The 24446-nt window shown below is 43.5% G+C and overlaps 1 protein-coding gene across 8 annotated transcripts in view; it reads left to right on the top strand.

The window, feature by feature from the left end:
* dysf (dysferlin, limb girdle muscular dystrophy 2B (autosomal recessive)) overlaps positions 1-24446 on the top strand; it is a 115512-nt gene that overhangs the window by 13351 nt on the left and 77715 nt on the right. For 4 of the 8 annotated variants that reach the window (XM_079490869.1, XM_079490864.1, XM_079490866.1 and 1 more), the window contains exons 1-28: positions 4799-5592; positions 6193-6461; positions 7282-7410; positions 7614-7676; positions 8368-8418; positions 8558-8588; positions 9280-9395; positions 9570-9696; positions 9793-9896; positions 10197-10265; positions 10349-10392; positions 10714-10796; positions 11984-12016; positions 12449-12564; positions 13129-13242; positions 13992-14169; positions 14585-14709; positions 15418-15524; positions 16135-16330; positions 16699-16845; positions 17039-17170; positions 17772-17938; positions 18891-19005; positions 19716-19769; positions 20796-20901; positions 21542-21684; positions 22848-23021; positions 24321-24405. In XM_079490869.1, coding sequence (XP_079346995.1) covers positions 5037-5592; positions 6193-6461; positions 7282-7410; positions 7614-7676; positions 8368-8418; positions 8558-8588; positions 9280-9395; positions 9570-9696; positions 9793-9896; positions 10197-10265; positions 10349-10392; positions 10714-10796; positions 11984-12016; positions 12449-12564; positions 13129-13242; positions 13992-14169; positions 14585-14709; positions 15418-15524; positions 16135-16330; positions 16699-16845; positions 17039-17170; positions 17772-17938; positions 18891-19005; positions 19716-19769; positions 20796-20901; positions 21542-21684; positions 22848-23021; positions 24321-24405 — 3634 coding nt within the window. In that variant the 5' untranslated portion in view covers positions 4799-5036. Of the gene's footprint in view, positions 1-1896; positions 2003-4040; positions 4168-4798; positions 5593-6192; positions 6462-7281; positions 7411-7613; positions 7677-8367; positions 8419-8557; positions 8589-9279; positions 9396-9569; positions 9697-9792; positions 9897-10196; positions 10266-10348; positions 10393-10713; positions 10797-11983; positions 12017-12448; positions 12565-13128; positions 13243-13991; positions 14170-14584; positions 14710-15417; positions 15525-16134; positions 16331-16698; positions 16846-17038; positions 17171-17771; positions 17939-18890; positions 19006-19715; positions 19770-20795; positions 20902-21541; positions 21685-22847; positions 23022-24320; positions 24406-24446 lie in introns of those variants that run through there. The other 4 variants (XM_079490868.1, XM_079490863.1, XM_079490865.1 and 1 more) reach the window with 4 other exon arrangements.

Raw genomic sequence — 24446 nt, 5'->3', positions numbered from 1 at the left:
TAACTGACAAGATATAGTAACGAACAGCTGGAGTTAAATAAGCAATGTTGTCTCATGGCCTCCAGTGCGTCACATGACCGGCTTGGCCAATGAGGGTGATCAGGCCCTCACGCAGCTTCTACCGGTTCTCGCGAGAGATGGCAAGCGAGAAGGGACATCTTTAGTCTGTAGCTGGGATAAGCACCGTAAACACAACAGCAACACTGGCCATAGTGGCTCCACAACAGCAACACTGGCCATAGTGGCTCCACAACAGCAACACTGGCCATAGTGGCTCCACAACAGCAACACTGGCCATAGTGGCTCCTCATGGCCAGTGCAGCGTAAACAAGACTACCAGCAGGCGATACACATATACAGTATGGATACAATAACCTTAGCTCCATAACTGTATATGACCAATAGTTCGTTAGTATAAATATATATATATGGAAATAGTGACAAGTACATATATATTTATCCAACCATAAACACGAAATAAATAACAATACCAGAAATAACAATAACAATAAACGGCTCGCCGTTACAGCACACACGCACGCACGCACGCACACACACTTCATCCTCTCCTTTTCAAGTCAACTTTTCATGTTCAAGGAACATACCCAAAATACATCCCATTCTAATATTTGGTGTAGAGGGAAAAAAAGGACCAAGTGCTGTGAGGAACCCCAGACAACAAAGTATACACAGTATGAGGTATAGGTGGTTAAACACCTTAAGGGGGGGGGGGGGAGGGGATTCTATTGAGCATTGTCACTGTTAAAGTCTGTGAATGTCAAAATACAGCCCTTACTTATTGGTGAGCCACAATCGACAGCAAAATAGTGATCTTGACTTGAAATATGAATCAGGTGGATGTACAGTAAATGCCAGCCGTATAGACTGTATGGGCGTCCCAAGCCGATGCGTGCCCGGTGACTGCATCATAAAATGTAGGAACAAAGAATGTCTGAAACAGTCAGACAGGGGAATTTGTATGGATAGTAAATCTTGTGGTTTCTGCTATAGACTACGATGACCATCAACATTGAAAAGGGGAAGCTCATCATGTTGATGGGCATCTCAGTTCAAAGTAAACTCATGGCCTTTTCCTTCAGTTGTTGTTTATTGGACTTAAACATCAATTTATTCATGCACACACACGCGCTTGTTCACTCGCTCATTCACTCACATTCAAACACACACACTCACGCGTGCACACGCAGCTTCTACGACTGTCATCAGTGAGACTGGCTGTTCTCCAGTCTTTGCTGAAGTGTTTTGTTTATAGAACAGAATGTGAGCTGGTAGAATAATTACATTATGAAAGCTCACAATGGGCCCACAGGAGGGATGGAATCCAGGGAATGTGTCCCCCGTTGCTGACGGGAACCATTCTTTTCCTGAAGATGATTGGATTGTGATCTTCTAGAACACAATGGTCACACGTACGTCTGTGATTGCATGGACACGGGCTGAAGGCCACAATCACACCAATCAATCCATGTTGTTTGGCTTCTACAGTATTTTACAGCGTTTCTATACCGCTCCAATCTGCTTTCTAATTAGTGAAAATCTAAATTATTGCTTTCATTCAATTTGTTCCCTTATCCCTTATCCTTCCCTTTTCACAATATCGCTCCATCAATAATTGAGCAATTAATGGTTTTATTTGACACTATCAAAAGTCTCTGATTTACTTTTAGCTTATTCAACAATACGTCCTACATATGTCCTTTAAAGTAAACATGTATTCCTTTCTGAAGTTTAGTGATTCATGTTCTATCTTAATGTACTATAATTCAACTCTTATCACGCCCTGTGGCATTTTGATAAACAGCAATAATTATTCTCATATATATCCCACAATATTTATATAATATCGTGTGTGTGTGTGTGTGTGTGTGTGTGTAGGTTCCTGGGAGAGAGCAGGATTTCTCTCAGGGATGTACTCAACTCTCCCAACCTGGCTGCGTCCTTCACTGTCTCTCTACTGGACACCAAGAGGAATAATATTGGAGTGAGACACGCACGCACGCACGCACGCACGCACGCACGCACGCACGCACGCACGCACGCACGCACACGACCCATCAGTCACTGTTTCCCGTTTGAGTCACTTACAGTACATACGTACACGTCTGTCTGTGACAGTATGCCTTGCTGTCATCTCCCCGTCATCCTGTTTCGTGGCCCACCTCCCTTTGTTTTATCTCTCTTTGTACATCTACAGTATCTGCTCCCATCTCTACTGAAATAGATGCTCTTGATCTGTCCCTCGGCACATAGTACACACACACACACACACACACACACACACACACACACACACACACACAGTACAGTACAGTAGTTATGCTTTCTTCAGTAGATGAAACATTGGCTTGTTTCCCTTCATCATTTCCTGAACCCAAAACATTGTCTTCCTCTTTCTGCCAGACAACCTGATTGATGTTACGCACGCACGCACGCACGCACGCACGATGCATGTGTGTGTACCTGCAGTATATGCATGTCTATTTTGACCATTACTTACAGTCTCACACACATTTATGGACACTTTCAGGAAGGCAGAAAACAATGTATGGAGACACACGGGGACTACAAATGTCACACCCCAAATGAGACTTCAGGTCCGTTAGAACGGTGTACTGCAGCTGTCAATGCAATACCTATGAGAGCTATAATAAAATACCCTAATTTCACTGGTTCATTACTGAGGCTGTAGCGGTTGTTTTTGTGTTCTAACAAAGTGTCCCATATGTTTGATTTGTCCTTTTCAATGTCACATACCTGCCATCTCAATATACAACCCACAATGTACTATAATATACCGGTACTCCATCAGTGTGTCAAAAGTGCTAGCATTGTAAATCTCAAGTTAAAGTTGTCGCATGGTATATCCCTTGAGGTTTTCAATACCCAGATATATTTGTTGTGTTTCGTTTTATATGTTATGCATTTGTGGAAAATTATCCAAACAGCATCTTGCAAGACTAATTATTAATACTCATCTGGAGAATTCACTAGGTAGTTGAAAATGTCAGGATATGTCACTCCTCCATTTAGGTGGGTTATTTTCCCAACTATTCATCAAAGTTAATTATACAAGTTGACAATGGTAAAACTCTGTGGTAGGTAGAACATGTATACATAAGCCTGTGACATCAAAATATAGACATTAATGAACAAAGTTAGTCGGGATCTATTATTGAGAATTCCACTCTTCAAAGTCGGCGCTCGTAGCCTCATAAAGGCAGTGACATCCCTTAAAAGCGACAGGTTCTCTGTCTGCCGTCTGTCTGCCGTCTCCCCCTATGTTTACAAAGACACTTCATACATTTGGAAACATTTTTATTCAAATCGTCTACAGTTCATTTTGTATTATTTTAAAAGTAGGCTAACTAGAGTTGAATTTCAATGGACTTCTATAGGCTGGCCTGCAGTACACTGTTCTAACGGTCCAGAAGTGGGGCCACTGTCTCATTTGGGGACATGAAATTTGTAGTCCCTGTGTGTCTCTATTCCTTCAACATTCAATGTCAAAGTTTTGATGATGAACAGTGATCTACCTAGTACCTGTACACAACAGTAAAAGGATAGAGCATTTGTGTCCCCCAGACTAGTTAACATACAACTATGAGGTTCGACAAACAGATTGTAACATCCCTTAAGACCTGATTTCAATGTCCCATGTTGAGCAAGGCACAAAAAAAATCTGAGAATCTTAATTTTCCTCAATGTCTACACATATACAGAAATAATACAAAAGGCATATTATATTCCTTAATTAAATATTTATTTGATCTTTTACCATACAGGGCCAGGCAATGGCATCTTTGTATGAGAAATAGAATTAAATGAAAAGTGCACTGTCTTGTCGGTCACATAGAAAAGCAGACGTTTCAATTAATTTGATTTAGTTATTAACTGTTTAATTGACACATTTCTTAACAGCAATTAATCGATTCATGATCAACTATTAACATCCAGAAGTGAAGAACTTGTCCAGTCCTGACAGTACTGTCTGTTATGTTATGTCTGGCCTCCTCCACTAGGCCACACTGAGCCTGCAGGTGTCCTACATCCCTCCCCCAGGATCAGGTCCCATCTACCAGCCTCCTCCCATGCCAGAGCCCCAGCAGCAGCACACCAACCCCAATGTGGAACTGGACACCATCACAAGTACGACATTCTGTTTCTGTCAGAGACATCAAATTATGTCATTGCGTTACATTACAATGAGTGAAAGCACAAAGGTGAAAAGTAGTTAATGAATAAAGAATACAACAACCACAAGACTTAAAACGGACATACTAAAAGGGACATGCATGTTTTACCTGTATTCTTTCGAGAAATACCACACAGACTTCAGCTGCTCAAATATTATGTTTATTTAAATACTGTTAATTGGAACTGAAATCAAATGTTTGTCACCCATCTCTCCTCTGCAGTACTGGGCTGGCACTCTCTGAATGAGACCTGGAACTGCCAAAACAGAGCAGGGCCAGTCCATTTGGTTATGAAAGGGGGTTCCCCAGTGGAACGTGCCAAGTACTGTAGAGGAGAAGGGGTGTGTGTTTATGCGTTGAACTGCATTAAACACATAAACTGTTATTAATGTCTTTTTGATTATATTTGGCACCTAAAAATGTGATTAATTTATTTATTTGTTTAAAAGTTTAGATTATTCCTGTGATATGGGGAATGTCTGTGAAAGCTAACTGATAGCTAATTGGAGTATGTACTTTTGGTAGCATCCACTCCCTATTTAAGGGAGGCTGTGCAAGCCTGCAAGCAATCAGTAGTATTTGGACATTTGGAGGAAAGCGGCAACAGCCATAGACAGAACTGCCAGGGCCCCTATTTAAGGGATATCCTTTTGGGTGCAGTATACTGTAGGCCAGGGTTTGTCTTTAGTTTTGTTTAAGTCTTAAGTTATATTTATTTTGGTTTTCTGCATGGGACTGTTCCTGGATGTATGAGAAAAACAATATAAAGAATTCAGAGCTTGCTTGTTTTCGGAGCCTTGGCTGCCTGGTCAATCTGTACACATGGAAGAGGAATCATACATTGTGATTGATGGGAAGATCACACCAGGGGTGGGCTCCATGGCAGCCCTTACAACAGCCCCCACGACAGGACCAATGGCAGCCCACACGGCAGCCCCAATGGCATCCCCATGGGGGGTAGTTCCAATGGCAGCGCCCATTGCAGTTCCAACGGCAGCCCCAATGGCATCCCCATTGGGGGTAGTTCCAATGGCAGCGCCCATTGCAGTTCCAACGGCAGCCCCAATGGCATCCCCATTGGGGGTAGTTCCAATGGCAGCGCCCATTGCAGTTCCAACGGCAGCCCCAATGGCATCCCCATGGGGGGTAGTTCCAATGGCAGCGCCCATTGCAGTTCCAATGGCAGCCCCCCTTTTAGCCCCAATGGCAGCCTCCATGGCAGCCTCCATGGCAGTTCCAACAGCAGCCCCCACAGCAGTCCCCTCTTGTCCATGTTACTACTTATCCCAGCCAATGCAGCCGTGCTGGATCCGCAAAACTCCCCCTCGCCCCCGCATCCGCTTCTCTTCCCAGACCCCTTCCCATCCTGCACTAAAAGGTAAACATCATTGTTGGACTGCAATAAGTCTTGAAGCAGCTATGCTATAATAATGACATGTCTTCTCAGAGGATGTTTAGAGCAGTGGAGTAATATCTAGTATATCAACACTGCGTCTCAAATATACATGACAAACCTTACATTTTGCTGTTGTCGTCCTCCACCAATCAGCCTTGCATGAACATGAATGAATGCAGGATTTCAAGTGTTGATGGAAATCCTTTGTGATTTTAAATTGGAGTAGTAGGCCTATTTAATCGAAGCACAGTCAGTGGATCATTTTCTGCCTGCTGCTTCGATGCAACAAGAGGCGTATTATAAGGCTTACTTATAAACAGCTGTGAAATCTGCACTTAGAATGGCAGCACAGATAAACTACAAATGTTTATGCTTCTGTTTTAAATGGAAGTTTGTGTCATGTGTCTATTCAATTGAACTATTTCTCTAGCTCATAAACAGCTGACAGTCAGATGCGTCGAAGCAGAATTAATCCCTCCTATCACTCCTCTCTCTCTCTCTCTCTCTCTCTCTCTCTCTCTCTCTCTCTCTCTCTCTCTCTCTCTCTCTCTCTCTCTCTCTCTCTCTCTCTCTCTCTCTCAGTGATTTCTTTAGACACCATGGGTGAGGATGACACGGAGAGCATGCTGATGCTGGAGACCACGGAGGACCAGGGTCCAGACGACCGGAGCTCCATGGTGATCGTGGGCCCCCAGGGCCCGTCGGGACACGAGTCGCCCACCGCCCAGACCCCCAAGCACCCCCGGCCCCCCTCCTACAACGCCACTGCGGTGGGGCTGAAGAAGAGGAGGAGAGGAGGGGCCAGCGGCCAGGCGGCCCAGCCTCTGACCAACAAGCCTCAGGATCTGCAGGTAAAGATGGAGGGAGGACAGCCATATGGGTGGATGGAGAGGTAGAAGGGAAGCGTATGAATGGAAGTGAGAGATCCAGAGTCAGTTTTTACTTTTGAGTCCAATATGTTTTACCTGAGTCCACCATGTTTATTTGTGTTTTTATCTCTGACTTATGTGTTTTGTGTACTCTTATTTGTGTCTCTTTGATATTTTTATGTAATCATAGCCAATAACAGTTAAGGCATTATTTGGGACTGAAAAGGAGTAGTATAGGCTATAGATTTTTTTTACAGCTTCATTTATCTAGGCTACAATCTCAAATGCTGTGTCCACGGCTTCGTATGCAATGATTATCAAAGTGTTGCATTATTAGTTTCATGCCAACACAGAATAATGAGCAAGCAAGGTTGCTTGATTCATCTGGCCAGCAGCAATGAATCAAAATGTAAGCTACTCACAGCAGTTATGGTTGTGTATGGTGGCATAATAATATATGTCGGTGCTTTGGGAAAGTTGAATACGCTTTTGTGGTGATCTTGTAATCCTGACTCTACACATCTCAATTCAAGTGGTGATTTACAGGTTGAGACCTGGTTGGGTGTGCATGCAGTCCATCTTGGTAGATTAACCTGCACGCTATGCGAGCTGATGTTGCGGTAGATTTGCAGTAGAACTTCCCAGTTAAGATGGATGGATGGAGTGCAGTGTCGAAGTCCATCATTCAGTTGTTCTCCAGAACCGGCCCAGCCCGCTCTTACCGGGCTTGTCTCTCACACAAACTGCTCTTCCGACTCTTCTTGTAGACTTCACACATGCCTGCATGCCTCTCTGTGTGCAGATACGTGTGCGGGTCATCGAGGGGCGCCAGCTGCCGGGCATCAACATCAAGCCGGGCGTCAAGGTGACGGTTGCCGGGCAGACCAAGAGGACCCGTATCCGGAAGGGAAACAATCCTATGTTTGACGAGGTACAGCAAGTGATTAGGATTATTATAATCACAGTGGCAGATGACTAGAGCATGTTCCCTATCGAGCCTTAACACCGCACGCACGCACGCACGCACGCACGCACGCACGCACGCACGCACGCACGCACGCACGCACGCACGCACGCACGCACGCACTCTACTGTATGTGTATCTAGCCTGATATATATCTTTGTTTATCACAGACATTCTTCATGAACTTCTTTGAGACTCCGTCAGACCTGTTTGATGAACCAATCTTCATCACTGTGAGTTTGACTCGATCTTTCACTGTGTGAGACCTTTTGTTAGTTAAGCAACAGTAGAAGACTAGATTTCAAACGGGAATGAAAATGGCATGTTCAAAGTCTGTCAGTAAAAGAAAAGTGGACACTGAAATGCAGCATTTAAAGTGGAATGGACGTTAAACGACGTCAATTATTCTAATTTGTAAATAAATCATTAGTGTGGTTGCTGTAGGCAACACCATTGTTCTAGATCCGAGAACTTTTATTTTCTGAAACTTTTTGGGTGAACAGGTAGGCCTACGTTGTGTTGGGCATCACAGTACATTTTGTAATTGTTACACATCATTTGTTATGATTTGATGATGATTTGTGTTATTTCTACTATTAACACATTATGTTACAGGGCATACAGTCCCAAGAGTGTAAGGGTCCCATATTTGAGTGGTTTCAGTCCTTCTTAGTCCGTTCACTCCTAGTGGCAGAGTTAATTGTTTTGGACGTTTTTGTAACCTTTTCTGTAACCCTAAAAGTAAAATTTCCGACCCTTTTCTGATTGGACAATATAATGTCCATTCCAATAAGACAGGAGTGACATCACCATGTAATATAAATGGCAAGACAGAATTAATCTAGAGCAGAACTTTCTACCATGTGGATGACATGCAACTTCCTCATGTATGTGTTAACCCCCCCTCCCTTCTCCGTGTGACAGGTGTGTGACTCTCGCTCTCTGAGGACTGATGCTGTGATTGGTGAATTCAAGGTAAGCCAGCGGCAATCCCAGAATGCCTCTTGATGTATAACTATCAGTGCTTTCAGCTGAGACTCTCATCATCATACTGTATATATAACTTACATGCAACCTAATAACCATCATGGATGTTTCTGATGTATGTTCACAGCTGGATGTTGGAACGGTCTATAACGAACAAAGTGAGTATCCAGCATGATGCAGGATAACCTTTCAACTGTATAGCTACAGTATTATGCTACTGTACAGTTATAGGATAAAGGTACTTTATAGGCTACACAATGAAAAGCTACCTTAAACTGATGTTGACGTTTGACAGAAGCAAACCTAATGTGGGTGGGGTCCATGCAGGGACACCCAGGCGTCCAGCCGCGTCCTGATCTAAATATTGGACAAAATCATTTCTAGTCTAACAACAAAAATGTACTTAGATTGGGGTCCCAGAGACTAAAATAAAAAACAATCTTATGGGACATCATGTTGAAGTCTCACTCCCACATGATGCGTCGATCCTGAACAATCTGTGTAAGATCCCCCCCCCCCCCCCAAAAAAAAGCAGAGCCTAAATATACACATGTGTATAAAGATAACGGACATGTCTTATTAGGGCAGAACATAACCCTGCATTGAATGACTTGTTGACGTATAGTAAAGACATAAATGCTGCAGGAGGAGGCTGGGGAGGTGGAGAGACTTTGTGAGCTTGTAGATTGAAATAAATTTGGTGTGGACTGTGGAGGGTGAAAAGAGGACCAAGTACAGAGTCGACCCTGGTAATCCAAGTATTAGTTTAGTAAGTTGTTTGAGTTCTGCCGAGTTGTGTGAGGGTCAACATGGTCTTCGCTGTGACAACATGGTCCACTCTGCTTCTAGGACACTGCTTCTTAAGGAAGTGGCTGCTGCTAAGTGACCCTGATGACCTTTCAGCCGGGGTCAAGGGCTATCTGAAGGTCAGCCTGTTTGTGGTGGCCGCTGGAGACGATCCCCCGGTGAGTGTGATCAGATATGAGGATCGATGTGTTGAAATGTTACTTAAATAAATATATAACCATCAGGACACATCCCCTGTGTTCATTTAACTCTGAGTGTACAAATGAATACATTAACGCTGAGGATTTTGATGTGATGGCAGACCAAAAATGAACGTGTGTGTCATGTGTCAGGCTGATAAGCGTGAGTGTGTGGAAGACAAAGAGGACATTGAGGCAAACATCCTGAGACCTGCCGGTCTGTCTCTCAGAGGAGCCATCTTCAACATCAAGGTGTTCAGAGCAGAGGACCTGCCACAGAGTGAGTTTACATCGCGCACGCGCGCGTGTGTGACTACATTATTTTTTTTAAACAAAACTATACCTTCACCACCCTCTCTACACTCTCTCTCTCTAGTGGATGATGCCATCATGGATGGGATGAGGCAGGTCCTGGGATTTGACTCCAACAGGAAGAACCTGGTTGACCCCATGGTAGAGGTGCACTTTGCTGGCAAAACGGTACGCAAGATGGGAATAGAAATGAATAGAGTGGGGGCACTGTGACGCAGTCGATAGTGCTGTTGACTCACAGCTAGTCAACAGCTAGTCAACACACGATTCCCGCCGGGTGGAGTTTGCCTGTTCTCCCCGTGTGCCTTAGTAATCCTGGTCTCTATACTGCCTCCCCCTGGTGGGGAAACGGTGGATACAAATACATAAGCACACAATCAATATAATCAGATGTTTATTGTCATTAGTTTACTTGAGAGTGACCTCACCTCACCTCAATGTGACCTCACATTATTTTGTCTCCTGTAGGTTTGCAGTAAGATTTTAGAGAAGAACGCCAATCCTCAGTGGAACCAAAGTCTGACCATGCCTATCAGGGTAAGTCACTCAGTCAGTCAGTCAGTCAGTCAGTCACTCACTCAAAACTGAGGATAATTGATTTTACCTTTTTCCCCCCTCAGTTTCCCTCCATGTGTGAAAAGATGAGACTCAGGATTTTAGACTGGTGAGACTGTCTATTACATGCATCTGTCTCTCATTCATCTGTCTGACTGTCGCATACAGAGAGGAAATAAAATGTATTTCTTCTATCGTCATACACCTTCATATTCTCGTACAGTATATCTTCATATAGTCTCAGATATTTTGATAATGCTATACTCCCTGTATCTTCATACTATATATGTCCTCATATATCTGCATTTCTAATGTCTTCATCATTATATGTTCCATTCACTTCAAACACATTTTATAGTAAATAAATTGGTATTTACCCAGCATGCTTTGCACCCCCGGCCCGTTCCTCTCTTTCACTTCCTCGTTCCAGGGACCGTGCTAGTCACAACGATGTCATCGGCACCACCAGCCTCTGCATGTCCAAGATCTCTGCCCCCGGAGGGGAGATAGACGGTGAGTGGCTGGTGAGATGGACTGGTGGCGGTGAGGACTGGTTTACACTGGTCTGAACAGTGAACACAGATCCTTGGCACATCTATCCAGGACTGGGTTGGTCTGATCTGTTCTGGACCATTCTGAATATGGTCTGATATGATATGGTCTGGAGTTGATACGTGTAGGTCTATAGTCTCATGTGCCATTGATTGGTTTGTATGCTCCAATACAGTGGTTCTCAAACTTGTTTTAATTTCAAGGACCCCCATAACTGAGAGTGTACAAATGCAATGAAATGGATCGATAAGGCATGGATGCATTATGGATACATTAAGGTTCTGCATTAAATGGATACATTAAGGTTCCATTTGTACATTCCTGTACATTACAGACCTGTAATGGTCCATTTGGAACATGCTGGACCCCACTTTGAGGACCGTCTCATTTAGGCATGATATCCTTAACTCATTAACACCAGTTCAATTTGTGGTTCTCGCTTCAATGTATTCCAATCTTCTTGTCATTATTTGCCATGGTTTGTTCTGGCATTGTAACATTCAAGAGGGAGTTTCCTTGAGAGGAAAAGTTGTGAAGTTAAAACATTTTGGATTGAATTAGTTTAGTTTTGGGGATTCATGCCCACAGAAGTCTTGGATGTTGAGGACTAACGGTGTGCAAAGTCGAGTGCTTTGTAACCCACACAAACTAACAAAATGTCATCTGGTGTGTTGTTGAAGACTGCACCAGGTGCAACTGTTCTTGTGTAGGTTGCCTCACGGAGGTGTTGTCTCTGTCAGAGATAACAGCATGGGCTTGTCTCCCTTAACACTCACCCTGGATCTCATCATTAACCTATGCGTTGCTGTTGTTAACCATGGAAGTTTGATGAGCATCTCATTCTCAACAGCTGGATTCAGGCATGCGCTTCTCAGTCTCATGTTTGTGTTGCTCTGTCAACAAGCATGTATGTATCATGGAATAGTCAGATGTTTGTACATTGAAGGCTAGTTTATACTTCAACGCATGTGCATTCTCCACACTTACTTTTCCAAGAAGAAGTGTTGTGTGTACGTATAAATTAAGCATCATGCATCGGTGTGTGCCCCTGTTTGGGTTGAGTTGCGTTCAGAGAGCGCCCGCTCTCTGATTCATTTCTTTCTCAACCTCTCCTCACCATCCTTCCTCTTCCTTCTCTGTGCATTCAGATGGCTCTGCCCCTCGGACACCGCAGTCGTTCAGTACGTTCTCCTCTCTCCATTTAATTTTGTGTTAAAGTAAAGAGCTTTGCAGCGATGCAGCGAGTTTTGTTAGAACACATTCATAGCTCACTTTGTCTTTGTGTTTTATCTTTCACTTTAGATTCAGTCAATTTCAGCATTGTCTGAAATTAACATTTTTCCCAGCATGCGGGAGTCTATCCGTCTAGAAGAGGGTTTGTGTGTTTGGAGCTAATCTCGTTGGCCGAGTCAGCGGCAAATGTTTTGTGCACACTGCCTAATAGGCCACATAAGTACTTCTTTATTTTTTATTTTATTTTGCCAAGCGAAACTTTGTATTAATGTCACTATCTGCTTCTCCTCTCTGCATTTTCACAATTGTTTGCACTTATCAAATGACGGAACCGGTCGGCATTTTATGTCTTTGTCTTTCTTCCGTGTTGTGTCGTGTAGTGGATGACAGTCTGGGCTTCCTGCCGACCTTTGGCCCCTGCTTTGTCAACTTGTACGGCAGCCTCAGGGAGTTCACATCCTTCACGGACCCCCATGAGGCCCTCAACCTGGGGAAGGTAACTACAGCCAGGGCCCTTGGCCCCTGACTTATAGAAAAGTAGTTAACAAATGTTTTGTGCCCTAGACACACCTTTGTCCAAGTCAAAATCTCAAGGTACAATGTTGTAGTGAAAATAGCAGATCTACAAGTTCACAATGGGTATATGAGTATATCATTTGCCTCTGTATTAGGAAATGAGTGGGCACAAAGTACTGACATAGTACTATACATACAATAATAATGTGTGATTGTTACAAGCACTCCAGTGTGGTTTGGGAACCATTGACATAGCCAGTGGTGGAAAAAGTACTCACATTTGTTACTTAAAAGTATCAATACTGCAATGTATAAATACTCTGTTACAAGTGAAAAGTCAGAAATTCTAAATTCACTTGAGTAAAAGTACAAAAGTATTGGCATCAAAATGTACTTAAATACCAAAAATAGAAAGTACTCAATATGCAGAATGTCCCATTTCACAAGTTTTTAAATGTATGAAAATCCTTTGAAAATAGCAGATGTACAAGCTTCACAATGTGGTGTTCTCTGACTATGGGTGTGAACTTGTTGTCGCTGGCAGGGCGAGGGCGTGGCGTACCGTGGTCGTGTGTTGGTGGAACTCAACACCAAGCTGGTGGACAGACTGGAGCAGAAGACCGAGGACATCCCGTCAGATGACCAGCTAGTGGTGGAGGTCAGTTGGAGGGAAGGGCAGATGAACAGTATAGCCTCGCGTGGCCAGTCTATATCACTGCTATATCACTTTTTTGTTTTGCATCGGCAGGTTTGTGTCTGGCCACGTGAGGCTAGATGAACAGATGAATAATCAGCTGGGTGGAACAGAGACATCTAATTGGCCTAGCAACTGATGGCCCGGGGGCCACGTACGGCCCCCACCTTAGTGCTCGTTGGATATCACTCAACGGCCCTGCGTTAGGCTGCGTACCACCTGTTTTGAATTTGCACATAATGCAGGAGGCAGCAGGAGGTTGCTTATTTACTGAAAACGAGCACTTCCAAACTCCAACGCTTAGGAAAAGAAATCACCTGCAAGGTATTTCTTGACAGGAAGGAGCAAATAACATATCTATGGTGGATTTTTATCCACCATAGATATTGGTGGATAAAAATGTTGGTGAGTTTGTTGTCGCTTTAGCTTACTGGTCAGCTAAAGCCAAGTGACTGCAGAGGAGAGGCCCCAAGCTAGCTGCTATTGTGTACTACTCCATCTATCATGTTTATTAACACAATAATCTGATTCCCAACCCACTGTGATAGTAATACCGTATGCTATTACAATAATACGCTATTCTAAATCAAACCACACTGATATGGACTCATTCCTCCATTGAAGTGTGTAGGTTTCCTCTGTTGTCTGTGTGTGAATGTGAAATGCATTACTCTCTGTCTCTCTCTCTGTGTCTCTCTCTCACACACACATAGAAGTTCCTGAGGAAGAGGAAGTTCTCTCTGTTCGCAGCGTTCTACTCGGCCACCCTGCTCCAGGACGTGGACGATGCGGTCCAGTTCGAGGTCAGCATCGGTAACTACGGCAACAAGTTCGACAACACCTGCCTTCCTCTGGCCTCCACCACCCAATTCAGCAGAGCTGTGTTCGATGGTAGGTCACACACTGCCACCGTGTGGTCAGAGCATGACACTGCAGGCAGAATGTGAAGTTGTCTTTGAATTTTGTATTATCTTTTTGTATTTCTTTAATCTTATAGTTGCGATCAAGTTGTGTGATTGGACAGTCAAGAGGCATTCCAAGGTTTTTGAGTGCATGCTTTATTAGACAAAAATGTAAACGGCATTGTGGTAGTCATTTTCAGACATTTTAGGCTAAAACGATAAAGCATTCCGCTCTATACTAAAGCGGTGGAACGTTTTACCGTAACATATCATTCTGCTAGCTCTACAGAGTTAAGCGACTATTACCATGTTACCAGAAATAGCTACGTAGGTTAACATTCGGCAGAAATGTCAGATCTACAAGCTCTCTCTCTCTCTGTGTCTCTGTGTGCTGTTCATTCCAGGTTGTCACTACTACTTCCTACCATGGGGTAACGTGAAGCCAGTAGTGGTGTTGTCTTCAGAGTGGGAGGACATCAGACCCAGGATAGAAGCTCTCAACATGCTGCTGGCTGTCATAGACAGACTGGTATGATGGGACTGTGTGCATGACTAGGCCAGAGGTTCTCAAACTCTTTTGGTCACCCCTGTAAATAATTGTTTCATCCATGGCACCCCTGACTTACGCGCGTTTTGTGCGCGAAAAGCCTGGTGTAGCTTGGCCGTTACATTGATTCTAGTCTAGCGCATTACATGTTTATGTCATATTACGGTATGACAGCAAATATGTAAATCTTTCCAACTAAGATCCAGGAGGAAAACTTGGGAGAATGTTCATTATAGGACTCGTTGAAAATATCTTTATACTTTTTACATTTTCGTCTTTGTCAATTTGGTCAAATTTGTCAAAACAACAAGCATGAGGAGGCATTATGCATATGATTATCGAGCCTGGAGTGGCTATTTACTCTATTGCCTTCATACAGTGAAGTGTTTGTATTATTATAATATTGTGACTAAAAAGGTTTACAGTTAGTATACATCATATTTAGTGGATCGATATTGAGGGAAGTGTGCAAGTGTGCTGTTTGTTTCTGATTCAGCTTCTTGTCTGTGCAAGTAAACGTGTGTGTGTGTGTGTGCACGTGTGTATCCTCGCCACAGCGCATAGAGGAAGAGGAGTTAGACTGTGACTCTCTCTGTTTTGGTTTAGAGTTTTTACTTTTAGACAAAACTATACTGTAGCCTACCTTCACTATGTCTCTGTGTTTGTCTCTCTGTCTCTTCTTGTGTCCAGGAATCTAACCTGCGAGAGGTGCGGCATGACGTGAAGGCGGGCGCGGAACTTGACGAGGTGGAGCTCAGAGTGGTCGACCTATTGGATCAGGTCATCGCCGACTGCAGGTAAAGCCATTGGCTGAATCAGCTGTCAATCGCAATGTGTAAACTCCTCCATTGCTCTGTGACTTAATTGTTACAATTGGGGAATTAACAAGCACTATCATCATGTCTGTCAACATTTTTCTTGTAATTATTTGATCGATATTTGACGCGGTCCGCAGGCTAATATCAGAATACTGATATATTATTGATTTCAGCTGTGACCAGATTGGATTTGTCACAGATCTGCGTGTTCAGACTGGCAGACAAATCCAGTCTGAATCAGATCTGTGCCACGTTCAGATTGGAATCTGATTTGTTTAAATAAGTCTAAACAAGAACAACTTGAGGCACAAAGCAGATGGAATCGAATTAGATCAGGTTACTGCGTTCAGACTGAAATCCTGAAATCAGATTTGAAACCACCTGAATGTGGCTCAAGTCACATTTGTAAAAATCTGATTCCATGTGACTTGTTTATGTTTAGACTTTTTGAAACAAATCTGAGTCCAATCTGGATGTGGCACAGATCTGATTCAGGCTGGATTTGGCTGCCAGTGTAAGTGGGGCCTAAATGTCTGTCTGTCCGTCCGTCCCCCTTCTCTCTCTCTCTCTCTCTCTCCCTCCCCTCCAGTCAGGAGCTGCCCTCTCTGGAGCAGTGGCAGTGTGCGACTCCATTGGACCGCTCCCTCAGACACTGGAGGACGTCCAACCTGCAGCAGATCGTGCAGGCCGCCGTGGACCTAAAGCACGGGCCGTCCACGGAGCTGTCCGTTGTCCTGGAGCAGGCGGAGGACTGGGCCACCAGGATACACAGCATGGCCGAGGAGGTCCGTTATAGAAGAATATACTGTATCTCTAGAGCACCGTTTCCCAAAAAACACTGGGTCTCGGGTTAGGGTTAGATAGTGTTTGACTATACTCTGATGAAATACTTTATCAGACAGAAATGTAAACGGCAACAATCAGCTTGGAGATGCCCAGTAGAACCGCACGCACGCAAGCACCAATGCAAAGTGTAAAGAGAGCTGCGTTACATTGCAACTTAGAGAACTACCCTACAGTAGTGTATTTTCTGTCCGAACTAGTTATACATTGGAAAGGTTAGCTTGGGATAAACTTTTGAACCAAATGGCCGGAGTATTTCAATGTTTTGAATTCACTTTGTATAAAATAAAACTTTGTCTCTCTCTCACAGCCTCAGAACAGTCTTCCAGACATCATCATCTGGATGCTGCAGGGAGACCGCAGGGTTGCGTACCATCGCATCCCAGCGCACACCGTGCTCTTCTCCCAGCAGCACTGTGGCAAGCACTGTGGCCAGCTGCAGACCGTCTTCCTCAATGTGCGCGCACGCACGCACACACGCGCACACACACACCAATGCATGCACCAATGCATTTAATTGCATGGCCACAGTAACAAACATTGCTACAGTATGTGCACACAAGTATTTCATTCATTTCTGATTGGTTAATTCAAGCAGCTTTGTGTGTGTGTGTGTGTGTGTGTGTGTGTGTGTGTGTGTGTGTACACAGTTTCCTCAGGGTACTGGTGGAGAAGCCAAACTTCCCGGTCAGCTGAGGGTGAAGGTGTGGTTTGGATTGGCCGCCGATGTCAAATATTTCAACGAATACGCTGAGGGCAAACTGTCCGTGTTCGCCGAGACGGTGAGATGGATGGGAGGAAAGAATGGCTTGCAGTTCATTTTGCAAGCTGCAATTTGGTCAATACTGCTTTTAGTTGCATTGTTGAATATGTTCATATTATTTACAGTTTAGGCTCTTATCCAGAGCAACTTGCACTCTGCAAGCTCAAAGTGAATTACTCAAGAGTTAGCTTGTAGATCTGCTATTTTTGCTATTTGAATTGGAATCCTGAATACATTTTTGCTATTTTTGAATTGGAATCCTGAATCCTAAAAAAAAAAGTAATATTTGTATTTAAATGCATTTAATTTATGCATTTAACTTCAGTTTATAAACTTAAATAGAAATACATTGGACAGAAATAAGATAATACATTTTTAATACTAGTCATTAAGATACAAATGTAGATTGAAGTAATTAAATCGGGTTATGTTTGCATGTTCGGAAATCAATAATATATCACTCAGTATTCGGATATTAGCCCGCATTATGGGACGTTGGGGAACAAATGACAGGCCAAATGGTCAGTGCCAGTGGTCACTTGCAGTCCACTAACTTAATATTTCTATCTCTACTTTTTCCCCCATCTCTCTCTCGCTCTCTCTCTCCCCCCCCCCCCCAGTATGAGAACCAGATACGCCTGGGCCTGGTGGGCAGTTGGGGTACTACGGGTCTGACCTACCCCAAGTTCAGCGACATGACAGGGAGAGTGGTTCTGCTCAAAGAGAGCTTCAAGCCCTCCTCTGGATGGAACTGGGCTGGGGACTGGTTCATCAGCCCAGAGAAGACGTGAGTATAGAACTGCAATGCTATCTTATCTTATAGAAAAACTGGCTAAAGGGCGGATCGACACACCTTGTTCACTCTTTCAGAAACGGTGAAATCACACATTCAAATGATGTCAGAGGTTGACGTGTGTTAAAGATGTAGTGCTGTGATTTTTGTACTTTTTCTGTTTTGTATGTGTCTATGGAGTTAACACTAATCTAATATACCCCCAGGTATCCCAGGTGGTTAGCATATTCAAATGTGTATTTTTGGTTTCTTCCTGAAAGCTGAAAGCCTTTGAGTCAAAAGGCCCAATCAAACATTCACCATTTTTGTGACATCATAACCCTAACCCCTCCCCCATTATTATACAACAACAGCTGTGGCCTTAAGCCCTAACCACACCAAAGGGTCGAGACGGTTTTAGCGTTGTCCCAGCGTGCGTGATATTATGTCCTGTTGCACGTTGACGCACGTCGTCCCAAATGATTCAACTGGTTGAATTCAGTGGCCCAAACCACACCAAAGGGTCACCATGCAACTCCTTGCAACCGTTTGGACCCAAGGAGTTGCATGGATGCATCCCTTTGGTGTTGTTAGGGCATTAAGTTCAGGTGGGTGGTGCTGAAAACCAGGTATACTTGAACTGGTGTGTGAATGAACTGGTGTGTGTGGCCACATAACGTTTCTGTACACTTTTTTTGAGAAACAAATCATAGGGGCGGCGGTGGCTCAGGGGTAGAGTGGCTGGATGGAAACCGTGAGGTTGCCAGTTCGAGTGTCCTTGAGCAAGACACTGAACCCCAAATTGCTCCCGATGTGCTAGTTTGTGCCTTGCATGGTTTCTGCTGCCATCGGTGTATGAATGTGTGTGTGAATGTAATGCACAATCTCTGTAAAGCGCCTTGGATAAAAGCGCTATATAAATGCACCATTTACCATTTATTGTACCTGATCATGTTTTTCTTCCCAGGATGCTGTATGAGGTGGATGCAGGTCACATGACCTTCACAGAGGAGGTGTTTGAGAACCAGATGAGACTTCCAGGAGGACAGTGGATCGTCATGCCTGAGGGTTACACTGATGTGGTACTGTTCTACATTCTGTATATCTACTGTATGTTCTAATGAGGGTTACAATTTACAATTTACAATTTAGGCATTTAGCAGACGCTCTTAATCCAGAGCGACTTACATTAAGCAAGAACAAAAAGCATGGGAATACATCACATATGTAAAATGCATTTATCGCGAAACATGCGTAAGCTAAGAACGTGACTAGAACATATCTATATAATGACACTATACATATAAACTATAACTAGAACATATCTATATAATGACACTATACATATATGCTGTACATATATACTATGAAGTGCTATGACTACATACAATGCACTTATTGTGCTGTCTACATGACATGCTATAAGTCTGTTTCAAATGCTATATAAGTCTAAGAAGTGCTGTCTAAGGGGGGTAGGGTAAGTGCTATGGTCCATGATGGAGTCTGAAAAGGTGGGTTTTCAGACTACGGCGGAAGATCGGGAGTGATGCTGCAGTTCTGATTGCAACGGGAAGTGCATTCCACAGTTTTGGGGCCAGAAGGGAGAAGAGTTTGGGACGTGTGGAGCGTTGTCCCGGCGTTTTTAGTGAGGGTACTTCCAGCTTCCCTGCGTTGGCTGATCTGAGTGCGTGGGAGGGTTTGGAGGGTTCAATCATGCTGGCAAGATATGGGGGTGCCATACCTTTGGTTGCTTTAAATGCCAACATCAGAGTTTTGTATTCTGTGCGGGCAGCGACCGGGAGCCAGTGCAGGGAGCGGAGCAGGGAGGACACTCCACACTGATGTGGTACTGTTCTACATTCTGTATATCTATGTTCTAATGAGGGTTACACTGATGTGGTACTGTTCTACATTCTGTATATCTACTGTATGTTCTAATGAGGGTTACACTGATGTGGTACTGTTCTACATTCTGTATATCTATGTTCTAATGAGGGTTACACTGATGTGGTACTGTTCTACATTCTGTATATCTATGTTCTAATGAGGGTTACACTGATGTGGTACTGTTCTACATTCTGTATATCTATGTTCTAATGAGGGTTACACTGATGTGGTACTGTTCTACATTCTGTATATCTATGTTATAATGAGGGGGACACCGATGGTGATACTCAGCATTCGTGTTCTACATTCTTAATATCTATGTTCTAATGCACAATGTTGATGTTCTACATTGGAATAGTATAAATGTGGCGATGATCTGCTCTGTTGTCACATCACAGTTGTAGGGCAGTGGTTCCAAAGTGGGGTCCGGGGACCCCCAGGGGTCCTTGAGGGAGTTCCAGGGGGTCCCCAGCTAAATGATAGTTTGGAACCAAATGGACCCTTATGGGTCTGTAACTCAGAGTGTACAAATGGAACCAAATGGACCCGTACACCCTCTGAGTTATACTAACATTGATTTTACAATACAAATTGGGGTCCCAGAGATAGAAATGACATTAAATGGGGGGCCGTAGCCGAATTCAGCTAGGTCAAACCGCGTGGGCCCTTGCAATGAAAATGCTAGAGCCGTAAATAATCTTCTCTTATGGGGTCCTTGGCATATATTTTCAAATGGGGGGGTCCACAGGCTAATGAGTACCCTGGGGGTCCTTGACAACAACACTGGTGTAGGGGGACGGGAGCAAGGGGCAATAGAAACAAAACAAAAAATGTATCTACATATTTACACGTACAGTGGCTTATCCATCCTGCCCAGTATGTACATGAGGTTTAGACATAAGGTGAATGAGCATAGCAGCAGGTATACACTGTTCACACTGTGTGTGTGTGTGTGTGCGTGCATGTGCGTGTGTGTGTGTGCTAGAACGGGGAGAAGGCAGTGCCTAAGGATGAGGTGGAGTGTCCTCCAGGATGGGTGTGGGAGGAGGTGGAGTGGAGTGAAGATCTCAACAGAGCAGTGGACGACCAAGGTACGAACCTAATGTATTTTTACCTATGGTTGTCACAAAGGTGTTATCACACATGTCATGTGTGTGTGTGTGTGTGTACGCATGCGTGCGTCTAATTTATGTCTTAATTTGCTTGGTTTAAATATTGCTAACCAATTATATTTCAGCTTGGTTTAAATATTGCTAACCAATTATATTTCATCTTTCTCTCTCTGGAATGCACTCCCCAAACATATATCAGAACCTACCTTCAAAACCGCACTGAAAACCCACCTGTTTAGACTAGCCTTTCCAAGTTGATTTTGAGCATCTGCCGATACCGACTTTTCCCGATCCGATAATTATATTTTATAGAACACGACTTTATGCCATACCACAATATATATATATATATATATATATATATATATATATATATATATATATATAATATTGATACTAGAGATGTCCCGATCACGTCTTTTGGCTCCCGATCTGATTCCGATCATTTGAAAAAGTTGATAAAGTTATGGTCTACCCCTGGCCTCCACACATGTAAAGCGTCTTTGAGTACTAAGCGCTATATAAATCCATCTATGCATTTCTCTCTCCCCTTTCTCTTCTATCCGTTTCCTCTCTCTCCCCTCCCCCCCCTCTCTCCTCCCTCCCTGCATCTCTTCAGGTTGGGAGTACGGTATCCCCATCCCTCCAGATCGCCGGCCAAAGTCCTGGGTCCCGGCGGAGAAGATGTACCACACCAACAGGAGGCGCCGGTGGATCCGCCTGAGACGCAGAGACCAGCAGAGGATGGAGGCGCTCAAGAAGGTGAGGACGGACGAGTGGAGAGAAACACCAGATGAATAGAGAGAAGGAACAGATGAATAGAGAGAAGGAACAGATGAATAGAGAGAAAGTAGGGATGTCCCGATCACGTTTCTTCTGCGTCCCGATCCGATTCCGATCATTTGATTTTGAGTATCTGTCTAACGATTTTTCCCGATCCGATATTTATATTTTTATAGGACACTTATGCCATATCGCAATAGTACCATATCTAAAATCACAGACAAACAATATCCAGCTAATATCATGATATGGATATAATATTGATACAAGGATATCACGATTGCGTTGTTTTTGCTCCCGATCCGATTCAGATCATTTGAAAATGACATGATCGGCCCCGATTACCGATCACATCGGATCGGGACAACCCTAAGAGAAAGTACAGTTGAGTGGAGAAAAATGATGTTTTTGCTTTTATGGGAATTTACATTTACCTTCCCTCGTGGTCTCTTGATAGATTATTTTTAAGGCCAGTTTTGAAAGTAACCAGTGATTCACATCTTTTAATGGAAGATGTCAGGAGTAGTAGAATGAGAATGTTCCCAGGTTTGTTCTATATTTGTCTTTTACCAGATCATGGTTGCTCCCTCTACTGTTGTGGATGTAGGTGTCACTAGCACTTTGGAGAAGTAGTTTAGGTATGAGGGTATTGCGGGCACTGCCCCTTAAATACCTTACATTAAATACCTTAAATTAAGGCTTAAATACAATCCCATTTGTATTTAACCCTGTCTTCTACCCTGAGCCATCCCAGACTAGCAAAGTGTGTTGGAATTATAGGCAAGGGCTTCAGGCCGAGAAGTAGTCAAATCAGTTTGTTTTGGGAGAGGTCTGAAGCTTAGATTTTAGTGACATTGAGATGTTGGAGCTAGAACCAAGATTATAGTCAAAATGTCTGTACCAGACCAATAAACGTCTGCTCTGTCAACAGAGAAGGTTGGGCTTCACTTGCTTTTCACGATCTGTTTGACATTTAAAACGTTTGTTTTCACTGTAATTGATCTAAAAATGTAGAGCTGTTGAGTGTGAATATGTGACAATACTCTTTGCAGCCACTAGATGGTGGTCTAGCTACACAGATTCATTTGAGAGGTGAAGATACTGAAATGTGCGTGCTTGTGTGTGTGTGTGCGTGTGTATAGCAGCGTCCAGACGAGGCAGAGAGAGAGGGCTGGGAGTACGCCTCCCTGTTCGGCTGGAAGTTCCACCTGAAGCCGAGGAAGACGGACTCCTTCAGGAGGCGAAGGTGGAGGTGTCGCATGGAGCCGCTGGAGAAGACGGGGCCGGCCGCCATCTTCGCTCTGGAGTGTTCCCTGGTCAGTGGTGGAAAAAAAAGTACTCCCATTTGTTATACACAAGTAAAAGTATCAATACTGCAATGTAGTAATATACTCTGTTAGACTGTTACAAGTGAAAAGTCCGGAATTCAAAATTTACCAAAAGTACCAAAAGTTAAAAGTATTGATATGCAGAATGTCCCGTTTCACAAGTTTTCAAAAGTAGCTAGTAACTAAGGTTTTCAAATAATTGCAGTGGAGTAAAAGTAAAAATACCTTAACATTGTACTTAAGTACAGTACTTACTACTACATGTGTAATATGAAATATTATGTAATATGAAACCAAATGGACCCATACGGGTCCATTTGAATGTAGAAGAATGTTATTTTGATCAACGTTTGACTGTTAGATCTCCTATACAACATTAATACAGGTTTTGGTCTGAGAGGCTAAATCTCATCAAATGGTGGTCTGTGGCTCAGATGCTGAATATATAATGGACCTTGATATGAAATGGGTTGAAAACCACTGCTCTACGGTTCCTCCGGCTCGGCGCTCCAACCAAACACATTTGGCCTCCATGGATTCAAGTTCTCTGTCGCCGTGACTGAATTTCACTGATATGGGGTCCAACGTTTCTTTCTCTTGGCTAACTCGGCTTTCTCTAAAGCAGGAGTCTTCAAAAGAGCGTCCGGGACCCCCTCGGAGATACTGCAGGGTGGCCGACAAATCTTTGTAGGAACATTTAATTGCATTTACTATTTGAACGCTTAATCCCTTTTCTGAGGGGAACATTAGCCGAAAATAGCCGATCTAAAAGCTGTAGGGGGCAGACCAAGTACAAATATTGAAGGTTTAAGTGGTTAACTGTCTGAAAATTCACAGTAACGTGAGTCCAGCACAACTATTGGTGAAAAACTTTAATCTGCAACACAATTCTATAGGGGGATCCCTGCTTCATCTCTCTCGCACTAAGAGGTCCTTGGACTGGAAAACATTGAAGATCCATGCTCTAAAGTCTAAAGGATAAGTTATAGGACTTAGTTGCGGGTCTGTGTTGTGCCCCAAACTAGGTGATCTACAAGCTCACAATGTGTTGTTGTGAGCTTGTGTTTTCCACTTTCTTCTCAAATGAACGGGGAAGGGAAAAACAAAACACCAAAACAAACCGGTGATATCAAAAAGAAAATAATCTGGAAGTTTGAAAATTCTAAACCCGGTTTCGAAGCTAGCAAACTTAACATGTAATAAGCTAGTCTGTTTGTTCACATCACTCACACTGGCTACCTCTTCCGGAGAGGAGAGGAGAGTAAGCTCTGTGTTTTTGTCTTCCAGAGCAGTATAGAAGACAGGAGCGGCGATACATCGGTCACCACCACGTTTGGAGTGAACAGACCAACAATCTCCTGTTTCTTTGACAGTAAGACAACTCGCTCGCACGCGCACACACACACACACACA

This window comes from Electrona antarctica (assembly GCF_951216825.1).
Source record: "Electrona antarctica genome assembly, chromosome: 21".
NCBI lineage: Eukaryota > Metazoa > Chordata > Actinopteri > Myctophiformes > Myctophidae > Electrona > Electrona antarctica.
The sequence above is the reverse complement of the archived record's forward strand: the minus strand, read 5'-3'. Positions and strand labels throughout refer to the sequence as shown.